This window comes from Pristiophorus japonicus, chromosome 21 (genome assembly GCF_044704955.1).
Source record: "Pristiophorus japonicus isolate sPriJap1 chromosome 21, sPriJap1.hap1, whole genome shotgun sequence".
In the NCBI taxonomy this organism is placed as follows: Eukaryota; Metazoa; Chordata; class Chondrichthyes; family Pristiophoridae; genus Pristiophorus; species Pristiophorus japonicus.
Genome location: NC_091997.1, coordinates 91,492,014 through 91,513,973, shown reverse-complemented (window position 1 = coordinate 91,513,973; position 21,960 = coordinate 91,492,014). Strand labels below are relative to the sequence as shown.

General features: G+C 50.3%; 1 protein-coding gene across 1 annotated transcript; it reads left to right on the top strand.

The window, feature by feature from the left end:
* The first annotated feature begins 1,599 nt into the window (after positions 1-1,599).
* Positions 1,600-20,084, top strand: LOC139234176 (small ribosomal subunit protein eS27-like). Its single transcript, XM_070865217.1, has 4 exons — positions 1,600-1,709; positions 4,489-4,597; positions 11,601-11,711; positions 19,869-20,084. The coding sequence occupies exons 1-4, from the start codon at positions 1,704-1,706 to the stop codon at positions 19,895-19,897; spliced, it is 255 nt and encodes an 84-aa protein (XP_070721318.1). The 5' UTR covers positions 1,600-1,703; the 3' UTR covers positions 19,898-20,084.
* Positions 20,085-21,960: the final 1,876 nt, after the last annotated feature.

Below are 21,960 nucleotides of genomic sequence, written 5' to 3'. Positions count from 1 at the left end.
TCTTCTACCAAACTGTACCAGCTCACACTTATCAGGATTGAAGTTTATTTGCCAATTACACGCCCATTCTGCAAGTTTATTAATGTCTTTCGGATGAGACGTTAAACCGAGGCCCCGTCTGCTCTCTCAGGTGGATGTAAAAGATCCCATGGCACTATTTTGAAGAAGAGCAGGGGAGTTATCCCCAGTGTCCTAACCAACATTTATCCCTCAATCAACATAACAAAAAAAAACAGATTATCTGGTCATTATCACAGTACTGTTTGTGGGAGCTTGCTGTGTGCAAAAATGGCTGCCCTGTTTCCCACATTACAACAGTGACTGCACTTCAAAAGTACTTCATTGGCTGTACAGTACTTTGAGACGTCCGGTGGTCGTGAAAGATGCTATATAAATGCAAGTCTTTCTTTCTTTTTCGTTATGTATTTTCTCGTAGTCCTCTTCTGTATTAACTAATAAATTAAAATTAATCATATTTTTGAAATCAACTAATAAGTTAATCACAGATCAATTTCGACTGCAAAGTAACGTAATTCTTGTCAAAAAGCAAGCATTAAAGTTATAAAAAGGCTCCTTGAGAAAAGGGGCTTCACATTAGATGTGTCCACGATTACACCCTCGCCTCTGAGTCAGAAGGTTGTGGCTTCAAGTCCCACTCCAGAAACTTTATTACAAAATATCTAGGCTGACACTCCAGTGTATTGCTGAGGGAGCGCTGCACTGTCGGAAGTGCCGTCTTTCGGATGAGGAGCAGTACGAGATCGGGGCCCAGGAGAGGCGAGAGCCCAGGGGCAGCACGGGCCAGCCCACACTGCGATCTGTGGATAGTAGCAGCACGCAGGCCCGTGCAGCAGAGCTGGTCTCCAGTCATCCTGGTTAACCCTTGCCACTGGACCAAGACCCAGCTCTGTCAAGCCCGTGTGGTGGCTGGTGTGCAACGGTCACCACACGTTAAAAGAATCCATGCACAGGCATCTTCCACCCTTCAACATGTAGTTCGGGATCTGGAATATTAGGTCCTGCATGGAAACACCTGTGAACTCATCCTTTTTTGGTGTGGAAGTGGGTCATCCTCGATACGAGGGACTGCCTATAACTATACTACACTAAACCAAGTCTGCTCTTGGGTGGATGTAAAAGATCCTATGGCACTATTTAAAGAACAGGGGAGTCCTGGGCCAATCAATATTTGTCCTGCAATCAACATTATTAAAACAGATTATCTGGTCATTATCACATTGCTGTGTGTGGGAGCTTGCTGTGCGCAAACTGGCTGTCGCGTTTCCCACATTACAACAGTGACTACACTCCAAAAAGTACTTCATTGGCTGTAAAGTGCTTTGGATCGTGCTGAGGTGGTGAAGGCGCTTTATAAATGCATGCCTTTCTTTTACAAAATGCTGGAATTTGTGCGTTAACCCAACTCCTGGCTACCGGTGTTCGGGAAACACAACCTCTTCCCTGCCCGGTTGCGGAGGAATTGTGCGGCAGGAACTTACTTTGAAGGGACCAGGAGGCACTGTCACTCTCGGACTACCTTGTCCTCCCCCTCCCTCCCTCCCTCCCCATTCCCGGAGTGTGGCAGAGGAAGCGGAAGTTCCACGTGTTTACCATCGGCCCTGGGACTGGGCAAGTGCTGAGTGTGGATTTTCGGAGCGTGTGTTTGTGGGGAGAGTTTATTCGCTGCGATCCCGGCTGCCGACATGCCTGTAAGTGGGCGCGGGGCGCGGGGCGCGGGCTGTGTCACTTTCCCCACTCGCTACATTCCATGTCTGTTTCAGACACATTGTATCCGGCGGCGCTGCGGCACCCACCCAGCAAACCCACTGCGGGACATGTCGGCCGGGCCTTCTCCCACCCGCGCACACACGCAGCCCGCAAACATTCTCCACCGGGAGTGTGGCCGCCACCCGTCCCTCCCTCTGTTCGTTATTAGCGAAATCTGGAGTTAAAGCACGTGTCAAACCGAAAGTGAATTGCTTCAGGCGGCTCGGTGCTCGGAGAATCGCAGAAATTTACGGCGCGGAAGGAGCCCCTTTTGGCCCATCGTGTCCGCGCCGGCCGACCAAGACCTAACCAGCCTAATCCCACTTTCCAGCTCTTGGTCTGTAGCCCTTTGGGTTACAGCACTTCAAGTGCACATCCAAACGTGGTGAGGGTTTCTGCCTCTACCACCCTCTCGGGCCGAGTTTCAGACCCCCGCCACCCTCTGGGTGAAGAAATTTCCCCTCCTATCTCCTCTAAACCTCCCCCAATTACTTTAAATCTATGTCCTCTGGTTGTTGACCCCTCCGTCCTATCCACTCTATCTAGGCCCCTCATAAATTTGGGGCAAGGGCTCTTAATCCGGGGCTTTATCCTCTCCTTGTTTTGTGAATGATTCTAGACACAACAGAGAAAGTTTGGGCTGTTGAGAGGTGACAGATTTCTGAACTCCCAAAAAGTAGCATCAAACAAACCCAAATGTTACTAAATTCTGTAATATGTTAAAATGTGCACTGCAGACAGTGCAACACTCCCTCAGTACGGCACAGATAATGTGCTTAAATCTCTGCTAATTTTCTGTGACTCAGTGGGTAGCATTCTTGCCTCTGATTCAGAAGGTTGTGGGTTCAAGTCTCACTCCAGAGACTTGAGCACAATTGTCTGGGCTGACACTCCCAGTGCAGTGCTGAGGGAGGTGCTGATGAGATGTTAAACCGAGGCCCTGTCTGCCCTCTGGGTGGGCATAAGCGATCCCACAGCACTGTTTCAAACCAGAGCAGGTGAGTTATCCATGATGTCCTGAGGCCAATATTTATCCCTCAATCAACATCACTAAGACAGATTATTTGGTCACTATCTCATTGCTGTTTGTGGGAGCTTGCTGTGCACAAGTTGGCTGCTGCGTTTCCGACAATACAACAATGTCTACACTCCAAAATTGGCTGTAAAGCGCTTTGGGATTTCTGGAGGTTGTGAAAGGCACTATAGAAATGCAAGTCTTTTTAAAATGTGTACTGTAGGCAGTGAGCTTGACGCAGTCAATAATAGAACATGTTTTGGAAATCCCAGAAAACTCCCTCTAGGCACCGGGGTTGGCCCTGCCCAGATTGGCACACTTCCAGCAACAGATTCTTTTCCTGATCTTTTCTCAAGCGCAGCTGAGTTTTAAAAAAAAAAGGTGCATTTATTTTGCACCTTCTCTGGACAGCCTGCAGCGATTTGCAACCAATGGATTGTTTTGTGAAGTGCAGTCATTGGCGTCGAGCGGGAAAACAGGGCGGGCAGTTTGTGGCCAGCAGCATCCTCCTAAAGCAGCTGGTGTGTCTGTAATGGAGGGTGAGGGGAATGTATTTTCATGTAGTGACCGAGGCTGATCGCCATTGATTATTTTCTTCAGGGAGAGCAATGCTAAAGCAGTGTGCATGTGCCACCCTCGGCATGCTGTAATGCCCTGTGCCCCTGGCCTTTGCCCTGTGCCCCTGCCCGCCCTCCTATATCGGCCTCTGAGGGGGTGCAGCACAAATTCACCAGAAGGATACCCGTGACTCAAAGGGTTAAATTATGAGGACAGGCTGCATAGACTGGGCTTGTGTAGAAGATTAAAGGGTTAGCTAGTTGAGGTGTTTAAGATGATTAAAGTATTTGATGGGTTAGATAGAGAGAAATTATTTTGTCAGATGGGGGAGTCCAGAACAAGAGGGAATAGCCTTAAAATTAGAGCCAGGCCGTTCAGGGTGATGTCAGGAAGCACTTCTTCACACAAAGGGTAGTGGGAATCTGGAACTCTTTTTCACCCCCCCCCCCCCCCCAAAAAAAAAACTATTGAGGCTGGGGGGTCACTTGAAAAATTCAAAACGGAGATAGATTTTGTCGGCCAGGGTATTTAGGGAACCAAGATGGATCTAAGATACAGATCAGCCGTGGTCTAGTTGAATGGCTTCGGGGGCCGAATGGCGGCCTCCTGCTCCTGTGTGTTCTCTCAGTGGTACAAGGCACCGTGAGACTGAGAACTACTGAAGGCAACTTTCAAGAAAGCACCGTGTATGAGACTGCGTGTGCGTGTGTGTAGGGCCACTGATTGGAACTCTGCTCCATCACTTCCATTTATATCAAGGTGTCCGTGTCCGTATGACGGGGTCTCGCTTCACACCCAGACGTGTAAATGTGGCCCGAGTCTGGGTCTGAACTGGCAGCGGAACAAAGTGGAGTGAAACTCCCTATAGGAGGGGAGGGGTAATGCACAGGAGTTGGCTCGGGCCTTCACACCCGATCTATGTCCAGCCTGATTGCTAAGCCTCACTCCCACACTAAGCATTCTGTCAGAACACCGGAGATTGATGTATGAAATGACAAGCTTTGACCTAAAGTAACTCCGCCACCATCTCACCCTCTAACCCTGTCTCTGCAGCTTGTTCCCTTCCACTGTAAGTTATTTTCACTTTTGCCGTTTTGAGCAGTAAGGTTAAAATGATCTTGAAAAGTCGTCTTTTTTCCATCTTTCAGCTGGCCAGAGATTTGCTGTGCCCGTCTCCCGAAGCAGAGCGGAGGCAGCATAAGAAGAAACGTCTGGTGCAGAGTCCCAACTCCTACTTTATGGACGTCAAGTGCCCAGGTAGGCCCGGGGGGGGGGGGGGGGAAGATAGGTAGGGCCCAAGTAGGCCCGGGGGGGGAGGGGGCGGGTCGGGGGGAGACAGGTAGGATCCAGGTAGGCCCGGGGGGAGGGGACGGGTCGGGGGGAGACAGGTAGGATCCAGGTAGGCCCGGGGGGGGGGGGGGAGAGATAGGTAGGATCCAGGTAGGCCCGGGGGGGAGGGGACGGGTCGGGGGGAGACAGGTAGGATCCAGGTAGGCCCGGGGGGGGGGGGGGGGGGGGGGAGAGATAGGTAGGGTCCAGGTAGGGCCAGGCACCGCAGGGGGCAATAGGGCCCAGGCATCGACACCGCTGGGGTGGGGGGAGGGAAGATAGGTAGGTGCTGGGGTGGGGAGAGAGCAGTCGCAGCCTCCTCACTACATCCCTCCCCCCCCCCCCCCCCCCCCCCGCACTGTAGCTCGATATGCTCTCTAAGCCCAGTACACAAGACAAGGGTGGGGTGGCTTGACCCATCCACCTCCACGGAGGTGTGTGGGGGACCTGACCCATCCACCTCCATGGCACGAACCTGGTATTGCAGTACTTCCAGGAACGGTGCAGTGGCTCTAGGCCTTTTGGCTAAGAGCATTGGCGCAGAGTGATCTTGATGTGTGCAAGGTGACCTCTGGCGTTTGTGATTTGACAAAGAATTGGAACGATTGGCTACGAATTTCCAAAAAAAAAAAGTACACAAGACAATGGTCAATAAATGCTGAAGCTACAATTTCTTTTCACATGGAGTAGTTGAGGAGAAAAGAAAGAAAGACGTGCATTTCTATAGTGCCCTTCATGACCTCGACCTCTCAAAGCTCTTTACAGTGAATTAACTATTTTATGAAGTGTAGTCACTGTTGTAATGTGGGAAATGTGGCAATTAATTTGTGCACAGCAAGCTCCCACAAACAGCAACGTGATGATGACCAGATAATCTGTCTTAGTGATGTTGATTGAGGGATAAATATTGGCCACCGGGGATAACTCCCCTGCTCTTCTTCGAAATAGTGCCATGGGATCTTTTACATCCACCTGAGAGAGCAGACAGGGCCTCGGTTTAACGTCTCATCCGAAAGACGGCACCTCCGACAGTGCAGCACTCCCTCAGCACTGCACTGGAGTCTCAGCCTAGATTTATGGGCTCAAGTTCCTGGAGTGGGACTTGAACCCACAACCTTCTGACTCAGAGGCAAGTGTGCTGCCCACTGGGCCACAGCTGAATAGCATAGATGCCTTTATGGGGAAGCTAGATAAACAACAACTTGTATTTATATAGCATCTTTAACATAGATCAACACACGAGGGAGAAAGGAATAGAAGGATCTGGTGATGGGGTAAGATGGAGAGGGGTGGGAGGGGGCTGGTGTGGAGCATAAACCCTGGCATGGATCCGATGGGCCGAATGGCCTGTTTCTGTGCTGTACGCTCGATGTAATTCTATGGAAAATAAGGTGCCTGTTGTGTTAACTGTTTTAACTCTTCTCACGACTCTCGCTCTGCTAACTTTCCAATAAAGGTGTTGACCAGCATGGTGGGGTTCAGATTATATTAAATCATACAAGGTAGTACATTCTCCTACCGTGCCCAAACTCAAACTCTGGCTTTGTGTTTAATACACTGCATCGAGGAAACAGCCTTTGTGTTAGATGGTTAGCACAGCTCAGGACTTTGCAAAACACTTCACCCACACGGACTCTGAAATACACTGACTGTCACTGTCTGAGGAAATGGTCGCTCAGTTACCCTTTTTCATTTGCTCTTGACATTTGGGCAACGCTGGTATTTATTGGCCAACTCTAGTTGCACAGAGGGCATTTAAGAGTTAACTGCATAGTGTGGGGTCAGACCAGGTAGATGGCGGGGAGGGGGGAACAGGAGGCGGCCGTTCAGCCCCTCGGGTCTGTTCCACCATTCATTTAGATCATGGCTGATCGCCACCTCAACTCCATTTACCCGCCCTCGGTCCGTGTCCATTTACCCGCCCTCGGTCCGTGTCCATTTACCCGCCCTCGGTCCGTGTCCATTTACCCGCCCTCGGTCCGTGTCCATTTACCCGCCCTCGGTCCGTGTCCATTTACCCGCCCTCGGTCCGTGTCCATTTACCCGCCCTCGGTCCGTGTCCATTTACCCGCCCTCGGTCCGTGTCCATTTACCCGCCCTCGGTCCGTGTCCATTTACCCGCCCTCGGTCCGTGTCCATTTACCCGCCCTCGGTCCGTATCCCTGATACCTTTGCCTGACAAAAACAACCTCAGTCTTGAAAGCTGCGATTATTCCACAGCCTGTTGGGGCTGGGAGTTCTGAGTATCTACCGTGCTTTATGTGGAAAAGGAGCTTCAGCATAGTTCCAGCAGTGAACCAATTGGTGTTTTGTGACCATCTGTTTAACTCTCCTGGTCATTTTTCCGGTGTTAATGAGCAGATTTTATTGAACTTTATTAAACTCACAGCCTCTGAGTAGCATCATAGCCGCAAAGCTGCCAAACCCATCTGGTTAAAGAAGTTCCTATTAATACTGAGTGTTGAGATAACTTATTCAATGCCATGGTTTTTAAGACGCAGTTGACAGTATAACTGAGATTACTAAGACTTGTACAGTAAACGGTCTGGTGGAATTGACGGATATTTTCAGAGAATGAGCGGAACCGGGAGGGTAGCTGCTAGTTTGTAGCTGAAGGTATACAAGAGTAGGTCTCCCATGTGCTTCACTCAGTGCACAGCCTGTGTCACTGAAACTAGCCCACACTCTTCGGTCAAAGCGCAGTTCCATAAGAGCGGGAGTCGGCCATTCAGCCTCTCGAGCCCGTTCTGCTATTCATTAGATCGAGGCTGACCTGTAGCTCAGCTCCATTTACCCACCATTGCTCCATGTTCCTCGATACGCTTACCTGATCAAAATCCCTCGCTCACCCTTTACATTTTTGATTGACCCCAGCATTCACAGCCTTTTGGGGGAGAGAGTTCCAGATTCCCACTGCCCTTTGTGTGAAGAAGCGCTTCCTAACGTGATCGCCCCTGAACGGCCTGGCTCTCAGTTTAAGAATATGCCCCCTTGCTTTGGACTCCCTAGTTTCCCTGCACCTGCCCTATCGAATCCGTTTATCATTTCAAACACAGCCATGAGAGCAGCCATCAGCCCTCTAAACTCGGGAAGTCAAGCCAAGGTGAGGCCATCTCTCGTAACTCACCCCTGGTGCTGTGGTGAAGGGAGCAGCGGTGACGGTTTGTATAGTTGCCGACTTTCAATGAAGATAAAAAGCTACATAAATGCTCTAATGTGTCATGTGGGTGTGTCTGTGTGTGAAAGTTAGTCGGGCATTGTTACAGACAACACAGCAATGTTCCTATCTCTCCTCGTCCTTCTGGACCTGTCTGCAGCCTTTGACACAGGTGCCCTCTCCATCCTCCTCCAACGCCTCTCCACCATCATCCAGCTGGGTGGGACTGCACTCGCCTGGTTCCATTCTTATCTATCTAATCCTAGCCAGAGAATCTCCTGCAATGGCTTCTCGTCCCACTCCCGCATCGTTACCTCTGGTGTTCCCCAAGGATCTATCCCTGACCCCCTCCTATTTCTCATCTACATGTTTCTCCTTGTAGACATCATCAGTTTCCACATGTACGCTGATGACACCTAGCTCTATCTCTCCATCACTTCTCTCATCCCCTCCACAGTCTCTAAATTGTCAGACTGATTGTCCGACACCCAGTTCTGGATGAGCAGAAATGTTCTCGCATTTAATATTGGGAAGACCCAAGCCATTGGTTTCGGTTCCTGCCACAAACTCCGTTCCCTAAATACTGACTCCAACCCTCTCCCCAACTTCTGTCTGAGGTTGAACCAGACTGTTTGCAACCTTGGCCTCATATTTGACCCTGAAGTGAGCTTCCAGCCACATATCCGCAGCATAACTAAGACCGCCTATTTCCACCCATGTAACATCGCCCGTCTCCGCCCGTGCCTCAGCTCTTCCGCTGCTGAAGCCCTCATCCATGCCATTGTTACCTCTAGACCTGACTATTCCAACACACTCCTATCTGGCCTCCCACATTCTACGTAAACTAGAGGTGATCCAAAACTCAGCTGCCTGTGTCCTAACTTGCATCAAGTCCCGCTCACTCATCACCCCCTGTGCTCGCTGCCCCGTGTCCTAACTCGCACCAAGTCCCGCTCACCCATCACCCCCTGTGCTCGCTGACCTACATTGGCTTCCCGTTAATAATGCCTCGATTTCAAAATTCTCCATGGCCTCACCCCTCCCTATCTCTGTAATCTCCTCCAGCCCCACAACCCACCGAGATGTCTGCGCTCCTCTAATTCTGCCCTCCTGAGCATCCCTGATTATAATCACTCAACCATTGGTGGCCGTGCCTTCAGCTGCCTGGGCCCCAAGCTCTGGAACTCCCTCCCTAAACCTCTCCACCTCTCTTTCCTCCTTCAGAAAGCTTCTTAAAACCGACCTCTTTGACCAAGCTTTTGGTCACCTGCGCTAATTTCTCCTTATGCGGCTCAGTCAAATTTAAAAAAAATCTCCTAACATTCCTGTGAAGCGCCTTGGGACATTTCACTAAGTTAAAGACGCTATAGAAATACTAATAGTTGCTTTGTTTGTTCACTAATGTCCTTTTGAGGGAAGGAAATCTGCCGTCCTTACCCAGTCTGGGCCTATAGGTGACTCCAGTCCCATGCCAATGTAACTGCCCTGTGAAGTGGCCCAGCAAGCCGCTCACTTGCAGAAGGCCCACCCCCAACTTCTCGGGCAATAAACGCTGAGAGTGAATAAATAGATATTGGGCCTTGATCTTCAACACCGTTAACTAGTTTACAGCGCCGAGATAATGCAGCAAACCAGGCTGACATTTTATTTGGTAAATACGTGAAGTTCGGTGTGTTTTTCTCCCAGTTATTCTTCAGTGTCAGGAAACCTTGGGCTAAATATTCGTTACAGCCCGGTTTGAAGCGGTAACACCGCCTGGTCGCTAGCTTTAGCGCTGGGTAATGTTTACCGCCTCCAACTGGGGTGTTCACTTTCAGTGCCCCAAGAAGGGAGTGGAGCGTTATGGGAAGTGTTCACACCCCTTCCCGGTCGCTAACCCTGACTCCTGGGGCGCTATCGACTTGGAGACCTAAGGGCTATCTGTACACTGAAGGCAATCCAGTATAAAAGGGAGCTCACCTCTTGGTGTCCTCACTCTAGGCGCTGCATTAAGGACTACAGTCCGTACAGTTCAAGTGCTATACCCCTGCCTCGTGGAGTCGTTAACAGAGTGCCTACATACACAATAGCTGACATCACCCAGTGGGTGGCGCTAGAGTGCGCAGCGCTAACTGCTAGTGCCGCCAGTAAACCTTCATCGAAGGTGGCGGGAGGCGCTGCTAGCATGGCACCTGGACGGTAAGTGCGTAGCGGCCTGTTTGCGCCCCTCTCAGACACTAACGGGTGACGCTGAGCAAATGAACTTAAAGACATGGGCTATCAGACAGACAACATTGGTTTAAAAAGTGAGAGAGTTATTCAAAGCCCTAACGGAATAAAGTCTCCTTCCGCTGGGATCCCAGTTCGCGCTGTGTGTTGTACAGTATATGTACATAGAAATTTACAGCACGGAAGGAGGCCATTTCGGCCCATCGTGTCCGCGCCGGCCGAGAAAGAGCCACACGGCCCTCGGTCAGCAGCCCTGAAGGTTACATTATAAACCTATGAACAATGGCGGAAAGGTAAAGAGCACCCAGCCCAACCAGTCCACCCCACACAACTGCGACAGCCCTTATACTGAAACATTCTACACTCCACCCCAACCGGAGCCATGCGATCTCCTGGGAGAGGCAAAAACCAGATAAAAACCCAGGCCAATTGGGGAAAAAAATCTGGGAAAATTCCTCTTCGACCCATCCAGGCGATCGAAACTAGTCCAGGAGATCACCCTGGCCGGATTCGATTCCCTGCAGTACTTAGCATCGTATCTGCGCCAGCCAACAAGACACAATCTTGGAAACTCGCATCCAGTTATAACATTCTTTAACGGCAGGTGTTTTGAGCCACATAGCAACCAAGGTAACTAAGGAGAGATTTGCTGCCTTTATGGGAGACTGACAAGCAGCAGCCATTTTAATCAAGGCCTTGGATTCAAGTAAGAATCCACCGGCCCATTTTTTTCCCCACTGGCCTCCAAATGGAATCATGGTCATTGACTCAACTGAATTCTGGGCAAATTCATCGCTCTGGATTTTGGCAGATTCACTTATTAAACAGTCATTAGATTCGCCAGGAATCTGACATCCTTTATAGTCAACAAGGGGACTTGGTTTCAAATAAATTCATGCAGAGTTGGCTGTTTTCCCTACTACGATGTTGTTGCGTCTGAACTCATTAAAACAAAAGACATGGGCCACAAATGGTTGTTAGTTATCATCGAGATAAGAAAGGCTTGCATTTATATAGCACCTGTTACAACCTCGGGATGTCTCAAGATGCTTTACAGCCAATAAAGTGCTTTTGGAGTGTAGTCACTGTTGCAATGTGGGAAACGCAGCAGCCTATCTGCACACAGCAAGCTCCCACAAACAGCACTGTGATAATGACCAGATAATCCGTTTTTGTTATGTTGATTGAGGGATAAATATTGGCCAGGACACCGGAGATAACTCCCCTGCTGTTCTTCAAGTAATGCTGTGGGATATTTTACATCCACCTAAGGGGGCAAATGGAGCCTTGGTTTAACGTCTCATCTGAAAGACGGCATCTCCGACAGTGCAGCACTCCCTCAGCACTGCACTGGAGTGCCGGCCTAGATTTTCTATGTTCAAGTCCCTGGAGTGGTACTTGATCCCACAACCCTCTGACCCACTGAGCCACAGCTGGTAAACGAGGAGTGGGGAATGGGAAAAATCACCAAGTGGAAGGAGCGTCTGGCGTTTTCTCACTTTGTTATTCGATGCCCATTGTCAGTAAAACAATGACAGTATCTGTGTGTTTCTCTCTTTCTCCTAGGCTGCTACAAGATCACGACCGTGTTCAGCCATGCTCAGACCGTGGTGCTGTGTGTCGGGTGCTCCACCGTTCTGTGTCAGCCCACCGGTGGAAAGGCCAGGCTCACAGAAGGTAGGTGGAGGGCCGCCCTATAACGTAGTTGCTGCTCTTTCTCCCAGTAAAAGCTGCTCGGGCTTCTGAGTGGCCCAACAACAGCTTGTCTTTATACAGCACCGTTTCATATAGTAAACCCTGTCACAGGAACGTTCTCAAATATATATAGTAAACCCTGTCACAGGAGCGTTCTCAAACACAATTGGATACCAAGCCACATAAGGGGATATTAGGACTGGCTTGGTCATAGAGGTAGGTTTTAAGGAGGAGAGAGAGAGGTGCGGGGCAGAGATGTTTCGGCAGGGAATTCCAACGCTTCAGACCATGTCAGCTGAAGGCACGGCCACCAATGGTGGAGCAATTAAAATCAGGGATGCACAAGTGCACAAGAGGGCAAAATTAGAGGAGCGAAGACATCTCGGGGGGGGGGGGGGGGGTTGTAGGGCTGGCGGAGGTTACAGAGAAAGGGAGTGGTGTAGGGCTGGAGGTGGTTACAGAGATAGGGAGGGATGTAGGACTGGAGGAGGTTACAGAGATAGGGAGGGCTGGAGGAGGTTACAGAGATAGGGAGGGGTGTAAGACTGGAGGAAGTTACAGAGATAATGAGTGGTGTAGGGGCTGGAGGAGGTTACAGAGATAGGAAGGGATGTCGGGCTGGAGGAGGTTACAGAGATAGGGAATGCTGTAGGGGTGGAGGTGGTTACAGAGATAGGGAGGGCTGAAGGAGAGTACAGAGATAGTGAGGGGTGTAGGGCTGGAGGAGATTACAGAGATAGGGAGGGGTGTAGGGGCTTGAGGATGTTATAAGGATAGTGAGGGGTGTAGGGCTGGTGGAGGTTACAGAGATAGGGAGGGATGTCGAGCTGGAGGAGATTACAGAGATAGGGAGGGGTGTAGGGCTGGAGGAGATTACAGAGATAGGGAGGGATGTAGGTGGTTACAGAGATAGGGAGGGCTGGAGGAGGTTACAGAGTAGGGAGGAGTGTAGTTGCTGGAGGAGGTTACAGAGATAGTGAGAGGTGTAGGGGCTGGAGGAGGTTACAGAGAAAGGGAGGGGTGTAGGGGCTGGAGGAGGTTGCAGTTGTAGGGAGGAGTGTAGGGGCTGGAGGAGCTTACAGAGATAATGAGGGGTGTTGGGCTGGAGGAGGTTACGGAGATAGGGAGGTGTGTAGGGGCTGGAGGGGGTTACAGAGCTAGGGAGGGGTGTCGGGGCTGGGGGGGGGGGGGTTACAGAGATAGGGAGGGGTGTAGGGGGAGGAGGTTACAGCGATAGGGTCGGGTGTAGGGCTGGAGGAGATTACGTTGATGGGGAGGGTTGGAGGGGCTGGAGGTGGTTACGGAGATAGGGAGGGGTGTCGGGACTGGAAGGGGTTACGGTGATGGGGAGGGTTGTTGCGGCTGGAGGAGGTTACGGAGATAGGAAGGGGTGTAGGGTTGGAGGGGGTTACGGGGATCGCGAGGGCGTGTAGGGGCTGGGGAAGGTTCCGGTGATGGGGAGCAGCCCTGCATTTACACTTGCACTGCTAACTCTGGATGAGTTCTGATCACAGCGGTTCGGAGTTGAATTTCCCCCAGATGTTTGCCCAGGTTTTGTCGGTTGTTCTCCTCTCCCAGGAAGTCACATGGCTTTCAGGTGGGATGGGGAGTGCGTGTATTGCGATGCAGTTCTGTGGGCTGGTTGGGTGAGTCCATACTTTAGCAGCTTTGCTTAGCAGAATTTGGTCACATTTCCCAACAGTACGACTCTCGCTGGTCAGACACTGGAGTGAAGGTCTCCATCGTCTAACAGTGCCTCTTGGAGCTGACACAGATTGCAGAGCCTCAGGGAGCCACTGACTGAGCTTCAGCATAACCAGCACTCACTCCACCGCACCGTGGCTGCAGTGTGTACCATCAATAAGATGTACGGGTCGACCTCTACCACCTAGAAGGACAAGGGCAGCAGGCGCATGGGAACACCACCATCTCTACGTTCCCCTCCGAGTCACACACCATCCTGACTTGGGAATATATCGGCCGTTCCTTCATCGTCACTGGGTCACAATCCTGGCACTCCCTCCCTAACAGCATTGTGGGAGCACCTTCACCACACGGACTGCAGCGGTTCAAGAAGGCGGCTCACCAGCTCCTTCTCAAGGGGCAGTTAGGGATGGGCAATAAATGCCGGCCTTGCCAGCAACACCCGAGAATGAATTTTTAAAATCCGACCTCGGCGACCCCGCGTTGACCCGATGCCCGTGTGTCGACTCACTGAATTCCAGTGTCGCTGGGCTGCAGTCTGAGCCGGTGAAGCTAAGTTAGAGAAGCTGGGCGACACAGTGCACGGGACAGGGCGAGAGCGAGGCTGAGCGAGGGCAAGCGCCTGTTACTCGCTCTCTGACAGCGCGCGAGCATTGTGCTGGGCCGGTGTAGCAGTTACTGTATAATTAGATCGGTTAGATTGAGACGGACCATTGCTCCGTTTGATCTCAGTGTGTGCAGAGCACCACAACATCTTCCCCTCACGGGTGAAAGATTTGATCATGCTGGCTAAGTGCTGCGAGCATTGGTTGGTCAGTGATCGTGCGAGGATCATGTTATCAAGTTCCCAGACTGGCGTTACCCACTGACCCAAGAATGTACAGAACAGGAACATGCCATTCGGCCCAACGGGTCCGTGCCGGTGTTTATGCTCCACACCAACCCCCTCCCACCCCTCTTCATCTCACCCCCATCACCATATCCTTCCATTCCTTTCCCCCTCATGTGTGTATCCAGCTTCCCCTTAAATGCTTCGATACGATTTGCCTCAACCCCTCCCTGTGGCAGCGAGTTCCACATTCTCACCACTCTCTGGGTAAAGAAGTTTCTCTTAAATCCAATATGGAATTCATCAGTGATTATCTTATATTGATGGCCCCTAATTCTGGTCTCTCCCACGTGGAAACATCTTCTCTACATCTGTGCTATCAAACCCTTTCATAATCTAAAAGTCCTCTCTGAGGTCACCCCTCAACCTTCCCTTTTCTAGAGTAAAGAGCCCGAGCCTGTTCATTCTTCCCTGATCGGTATAACCTCACAGTTCTGGTATCATCCTCGTAAATCTTTCTTGCACCACCTTCAATGTCACTATACAGTTTTTGTAATCTGGAGACCAGAATTGTGCACAGTGTGGTCAGACCAAGGTTCGCTATATTTAGTATACAGGCTCATTGCAAAGTGTTCAGTGTGTTCGCTGAATGCAGCTTTGTCCAACGCCGGTCGCTGCATTACATTATATAGCGATGTCAAAATTCATCTCCGCCTGTGGTGACCAATCAGATGCTCGTTTCCCGCCTGATTTTCAGGGGTGCATAATGCTCGGCCAATTAGCCACCGGCCGTTTAGTCACACCCCCCGGAGGTTTACCTTTGCCCCCCCCCCCCCCAACAGCCGCTGGAGTTGACCTTTGTCCTCCTCCGCTGGAGATGAACCCCTCCTCTTGCCGGAGTTGACCGTTGCCCACCCACCTCCCGTCAGCGAAGATCTCTTTTCCCCCCCCCCCCCCCCCAACCGGGCCGCTGGAGATGACCTTTGTCCCCTTCTGCCGGAGGTGACCTTTGCCCCCCCTATCACTGGAGGTGACCTTTGCCCCCCCCCCCATCACTGGAGTTGACCTTTGCCCTGCCCCCCTGCCCCCCCCCCCCCCCGCCAGAAGCTGCCTGTAACAGGAGTCACTCTGATCACAGAGTACCGTGTGTAGACAGCTGCCTGCCTGGACACTCCTGTTAACATTAACCCACTACGGGGAGCAGGCTGTGGGTGCGGACCAATCTTCTGAGCTGGGGTTGTAGCATTGACCAGCGCATGGGCAGATAATCACTGGCGGAATTTCCTCATCTATGGGGCTGATGGGAGAGACCCATGGATCGCCCCCCCCCCCCCCCCCCAGATGAGAGACCCATGGATCGCCCCCCCCCCCAGATGAGAGACCCATGGATCGCCCCCCCCCCCCAGATGAGAGACCCATGGATCGCCCCCCCCACCCCGATGAGAGACCCATGGATCGCCCCACCTCCCCCCCCCACCCGATGAGAGACCCATGGATCGCGCCCCCTCCCCCCCGATGAGAGACCCATGGATCCCCCCCCCGATGAGAGACCCATGGATCGCCCCCCCCCCGATGAGAGACCCATGGATCGCCCCCCCCCCCACCAGATGGGAGAGATCCAGCCCCACCCCCACCCCCCCCCCCCGATGGGAGAGATCCAGCCCCACCCCCCCGATGGGAGAGATCCAGCCCCACCCCTACCCCCCCCGATGGAAGAGATCCAGCCCCACCCCTACCCCCCCCGATGGAAGAGATCCAGCCCCACCTCTACACCCCCCGATGGGAGAGATCCAGCCCCACCCCTACCCCCCCCGATGGGAGAGATCCAGCCCCACCCCTACCCCCCCAGGATGGGAGAGACCTAGGGATACCCCCTCCCCCCACCCCGGCCTCTCTCCGTACACAGAATTCATCTTAACCACCGCCCCCACATTCCCTCGGACAGCGGGGGACCGGTGGAGGATGGCTGCACCAAGGCCACTGGGAGTGGGGGAGGTGTGTGATGGTGCTTGGGGTGGGGATCTCCTTGTGGTACTTTGTCGTTGGGGTGGTCCGCATCCTTGGGGTCTCCCACGTTTGGCTGTCACACTCCTGGGTTATGAGATCCTTCTCCATCAGATTTTCCATGCTTTCCTCTCTCTGCTTCCTGCTATTCCCAGTGACACCACCTCTAGACCCATCTTGTTTCTTTATATGTCCCATTATCATTTCCTTTTGCCTCCCACTATCATCCCTTTTAACAGTTAATCTCTCCTGCTTTCCACCCTATCACAGACCTTCCCTTGTGTACTTTTCTCCCCATCTTTTTCCTCCAGTTTAAAAACTGTTAAATCTCAAGTATTTTCCAGTTCTGATAAATGCAAGGGTATACATATCAAGAAGGGATGAACAGGCTTGGGTCCCTTTTCTCTTGAAAAAAGACTGAGGGGTGAGCTAATAGAGGTCTTTAAAATTATTAAAGGTTTTGAGAGTGGATACAGAGAGAATGTTTCCACTTGTGGGGAAGAGCATAACTAGAGATTAATGCAATAGTTAGGAAAGACATTAGCTTGGATGATGTGGAATATATATGGGTAGAGCTGCAGAACACCAAAGGGCAAAAAACGTTAGTGGGAGTTGTGTACAGACTTCCAAACAGTAGTAGTGATGTTGCGGAGGGCATCAAACAGGAAATTAGGGGTGCATGCAATAAAGGTGCAGTAGTTATAATGGGTGACTTTAATATGCACATAGATTGGGCTAGCCAAACTGGAAGCAATACGGTGGAGGAGGATTTCCTGGAGTGCATAAGGGATGGTTTTCTAGACCAATATGTCGAGGAACCAACTAGGGGGGAGGCCATCTTGTTGTGTTGTGTAATGAGAGAGGATTAATTAGCAATCTCATTGTGCGAGGCCCCTTGGGGAAGAGTGACCATAATATGGTGGAATTCTGCATTAGGATGGAGAATGAAACAGTTAATTCAGAGACCATGGTCCAGAACTTGAAGAAGGGTAACTTTGAAGGTATGAGGCGTGAATTGACTAGGATAGATTGGCGAATGATACTTAAGGGGTTGACTGTGGATGGGCAATGGCAGACATTTAGAGACCGCATGGATGAATTACAACAATTGTACATTCCTGTCTGGCGTAAAAATAAAAAAGGGAAGGTGGCTCAACCGTGGCTATCTAGGGAAATCAGGGATAGTATTAAAACCAAGGAAGTGGCATACAAATTGGCCAGAAATAGCAGCGAACCTGGGGACTGGGAGAAATTTAGAACTCAGCAGAGGAGGACAAAGGGTTTGATTAGGGCAGGGAAAATGGAGTACGAGAAGAAGCTTGCAGGGAACATTAAGGCGGATTGCAAAAGTTTCTATAGGTATGTAAAGAGAAAAAGGTTAGTAAAGACAAACGTAGGTCCCCTGCAGTCAGAATCAGGGGAAGTCATAACGGGGAACAAAGAAATGGCAGACCAATTGAACAAGTATTTGGTTCGGTATTCACTAAGGAGGACACAAACAACCTTCCGGATATAAAAGGGGTCAGAGGGTCTAGTAAGGAGAAGGAACTGAGGGAAATCTTTATTAGTCGGGAAATTGTGTTGGGGAAATTGATGGGATTGAAGGCCGATAAATCCCCAGGGCCTGATGGGCTGCATCCCAGAGTACTTAAGGAGGTGGCCTTGGAAATAGCGGATGCATTGACAGTCATTTTCCAACATTCCATTGACTCTGGATCAGTTCCTATCCGAGTGGAGGGTAGCCAATGTAACCCCACTTTTTAAAAAAGGAGGGAGAGAGAAAACAGGGAATTATAGACCGGTCAGCCTGACCTCAGTAGTGGGTAAAATGATGGAATCAATTATTAAGGATGTCATAGCAGCGCATTTGGAAAATGGTGACATGATAGGTCCAAGTCAGCATGGATTTGTGAAAGGGAAATCATGCTTGACAAACCTTCTGGAATTTTTTGAGGATGTTTCCAGTAAAGTGGACAAAGGAGAACCAGTTGATGTGGTATATTTGGACTTTCAGAAGGCTTTCGACAAGGTCCCACACAAGAGATTAATGTGCAAAGTTAAAGCACATGGGATTGGGGGTAGTGTGCTGACGTGGATTGAGAACTGGTTGTCAGACAGGAAGCAAAGAGTAGGAGTAAATGGGTACTTTTCAGAATGGCAGGCAGTGACTAGTGGGGTACCGCAAGGTTCTGTGCTGGGGCCCCAGCTGTTAACATTGTACATTAATGATTTAGACGAGGGGATTAAATGTAGTATCTCCAAATTTGCGGATGACACTAAATTGGGTGGCAGTGTGAGCTGCGAGGAGGATGCTATGAGGCTGCAGAGTGACTTGGATAGGTTAGGTGAGTGGACAAATGCATGGCAGATGAAGTATAATGTGGATAAATGTGAGGTTATCCACTTTGGTGGTAAAAACAGAGAGACAGACTATTATCTGAATGGTGACAGATTAGGAAAAGGGGAGGTGCAACGAGACCTGGGTGTCATGGTACATCAGTCATTGAAGGTTGGCATGCAGGTACAGCAGGCGGTTAAGAAAGCAAATGGCATGTTGGCCTTCATAGCGAGGGGATTTGAGTACAGGGGCAGGGAGGTGTTGCTACAGTTGTACAGGGCCTTGGTGAGGCCACACCTGGAGTATTGTGTACAGTTTTGGTCTCCTAACTTGAGGAAGGACATTCTTGCTATTGAGGGAGTGCAGCGAAGATTCACCAGACTGATTCCCGGGATGGTGGGACTGACCTATCAAGAAAGACTGGATCAACTGGGCTTGTATTCACTGGAGTTCAGAAGAATGAGAGGGGACCTCATAGAAACGTTTAAAATTCTGACGGGTTTAGACAGGTTAGATGCAGGAAGAATGTTCCCAATGTTGGGGAAGTCCAGAACCAGGGGTCACAGTCTAAGGATAAGGGGTAAGCCATTTAGGACCGAGATGAGGAGAAACTTCTTCACCCAGAGAGTGGTGAATCTGTGGAATTCTCTACCACAGAAAGTAGTTGAGGCCAATTCACTAAATATATTCAAAAGGGAGTTAGATGAAGTCCTTACTACTCGGGGGATCAAGGGGTATGGCGAGAAAGCAGGAAGGGGGTTCTGAAGTTGAATGTTCAGCCATGAACTCATTGAATGGCGGTGCAGGCTAGAAGGGCTGAATGGCCTGCTCTTGCACCTATTTTCTATGTTTCTATGTAGAGGCCATCAATATAAGATGGTCACCAAAAAATCCAATGGGGAATTCAGAAGAAATGTCTTTAGAGTGGTGAGAATGTGGAACTCGCTACCACAGGGAGGGGTTGAGGCGAATAGTATCGATGCATTTAAGGGGAGGCTGGACAAGCATATGGGGGAGAAGGGAATAGAGGGTTATGCTGATAGATTTAGATGAGGAAAGACGGAAGGAGGCTCGAGTGGAGCATGGACTGATCAGTCCAAATGGCCTGTTTCTGTGCCGTATATCCTGTGTAAGCTCATTGACCTGAACCAGTAACACCCTTTCTCCAGATGTTGCCTGACCTACGGAGCATCTCCATCATGTTGTGTTTTATTCTCAATTTCGTGCAGTATTTTGTGACCAATCTGTATTGTGTTCTCTTTAGGTTGCTCATTCCGGAGGAAGCAACACTGAGTGTGGGTAGCAGGGTGGTCTGGGCTACATTACTGCATCGATTTCCAATGGACACCACCCACGGGACACAGAGCCGCTTACTTCATTGATTGCAATGAATGTGATTGTACATTGCTATTGATTTGACAGTGTTTCACTGTTGTGTATCCACAATATCGAACTAATAAAATCAGAACCATGTTCAAAATCCAGTCTAAGAGGATTTTCACTCAAAGCATGTAATTTGAGTCATGACCTTAGAGCGGATAGGAAGGACCTGTTTCCCTTAGCAGAGAGGTCAAGAGCCAGGGGGCATAGATTGAAAGTACCGTATATACTCGCGTATCATGCGACTTTTGAAGACCTAAATTGTAACCTAAATTTGGGGGGGTCGCATGATACGCGAGATACAAAATTTGCGGGTGTGAAGTGCTGGCCAAGATTAGGCTGTTAAGCAGACCGTATCCACGCTGAATCTCGGCAGGTATCTCCTGGGCTGGATTGCAGCCTCTATTGTCACTTGTACTGTATCTTTGCTGTGGTCTAGAGATCGCCACCCACAACTCCCTCTGAAGTTTGCTGCATTATTAGAGGCTCCATCTATCTCAGCCCATGCTTCTTTTACCCGCAAACACAGTCGAGGCAAATCCGGAGCCTTCATATTCCCTCCCTTCGTAAATGATTTCTCTCCTTCCATCATCCAGTCATTCCATTTCTTTCTTATATTGTCTTTAAATGGCTTATTAATGGATACGTCAAGTGGCTGAACGATGCTAGTCAAGCCAGCTGGAATGATTGCTATATCGGTGTTCGATTCGCGAACAGCTTTCACAACAGAATCCACTCGATGTTTCATGATTCGGTTAAGGTCTGTATTCGATCGTTGTTATGTGTTAGGGTACTTGTTACGTGTTGGGTACTTGTTAAACTTGTTTGAAAGCCTAGCCTAGTGGCATCTGGTATCTCAAAAAAGTGACTCGCATGATACATGAGATATATGATAAAATCATGTTTTGGGGATGAAAATTTAGGGGTCGCATGATACACGAGATCGTAGGGTACGCGAGTATATACGGTACTTGGCAGACGGAGTAGAGGGGAGATGAGGAAACATGTCTTCACCCAGAGGGTGGTGGGGGTCTGGAACTCACTGCCTGAAAGGGTGGTAGAGGCAGAAACCCTCATTTAAAAGTACTTAGATGTGCTCTTGAAGAGCTGTGACCGACAGGGTTACGGACCAAGAGCTGGAAAGTGGGATTATGCTGGGCAGCTCATTTTCCACGGGCACGATGGGCCGAATGGCCATCTTCTGTGTTGTAATTTTTCTATGACTTTATTCTGGGGATGAGGGCATTGCTGCTAAGGCCAGCATTTATTGCCCATCGTTGGTGGTCCTGACTGGGTGAGAAAGTGAGCTTACCGCCTTGAACTTGTAGCAGTTTGGTACAACTGAGTGTCCTGCTACGCCACTTTAGAGAGCAGTTAAGAGTCAACCACACTGTCATGGGACCTGCGCCACATACAGGTGTAAGGACGACAGGTTTCCTTCCCTAAAGAACATTCGGGAAACCGGTTAGATTTTTTTACAAACTCCATGGCCTCTTTTTTCCAATATGTTTTAACTGCAGTCAAATTCTCGAGGTGCCCTGGTGGGATTTGAACCCACATTCTCTGATTCATTCAGGTTTCATGGATCACTCGTCTAGTAACAGAACCCTCATCATCATAGGCAGTCCCTCGAAACGAGGATGACTTGCTTCCACGCCAAAAAAAAGGACGAGTTCACAGGTGTTTCGAATGAAGAACCCGCACTACATCCTGAATGATGGAAGATGCCTGTGCATGGATTTTTTTTAACGTGTGGTGGCTGTTGCACACCAGCCACCACACAGAGCTAGGTCTTGGTCCAGTGGCCAGGGTTAACCAGGACTGGAGACCAGCTCTGCTGCATGGACCTAGTGCGTGCACATATCACAGTGTGGGCTGGCCCGTGCTGCCCCTGGGCCCTGATCACATCCCTCCAGTCTCTCACAGCTCCTTCGCCCCGATCTCGCCGCTGCTCCAATCACTGACTTGGACCTTGC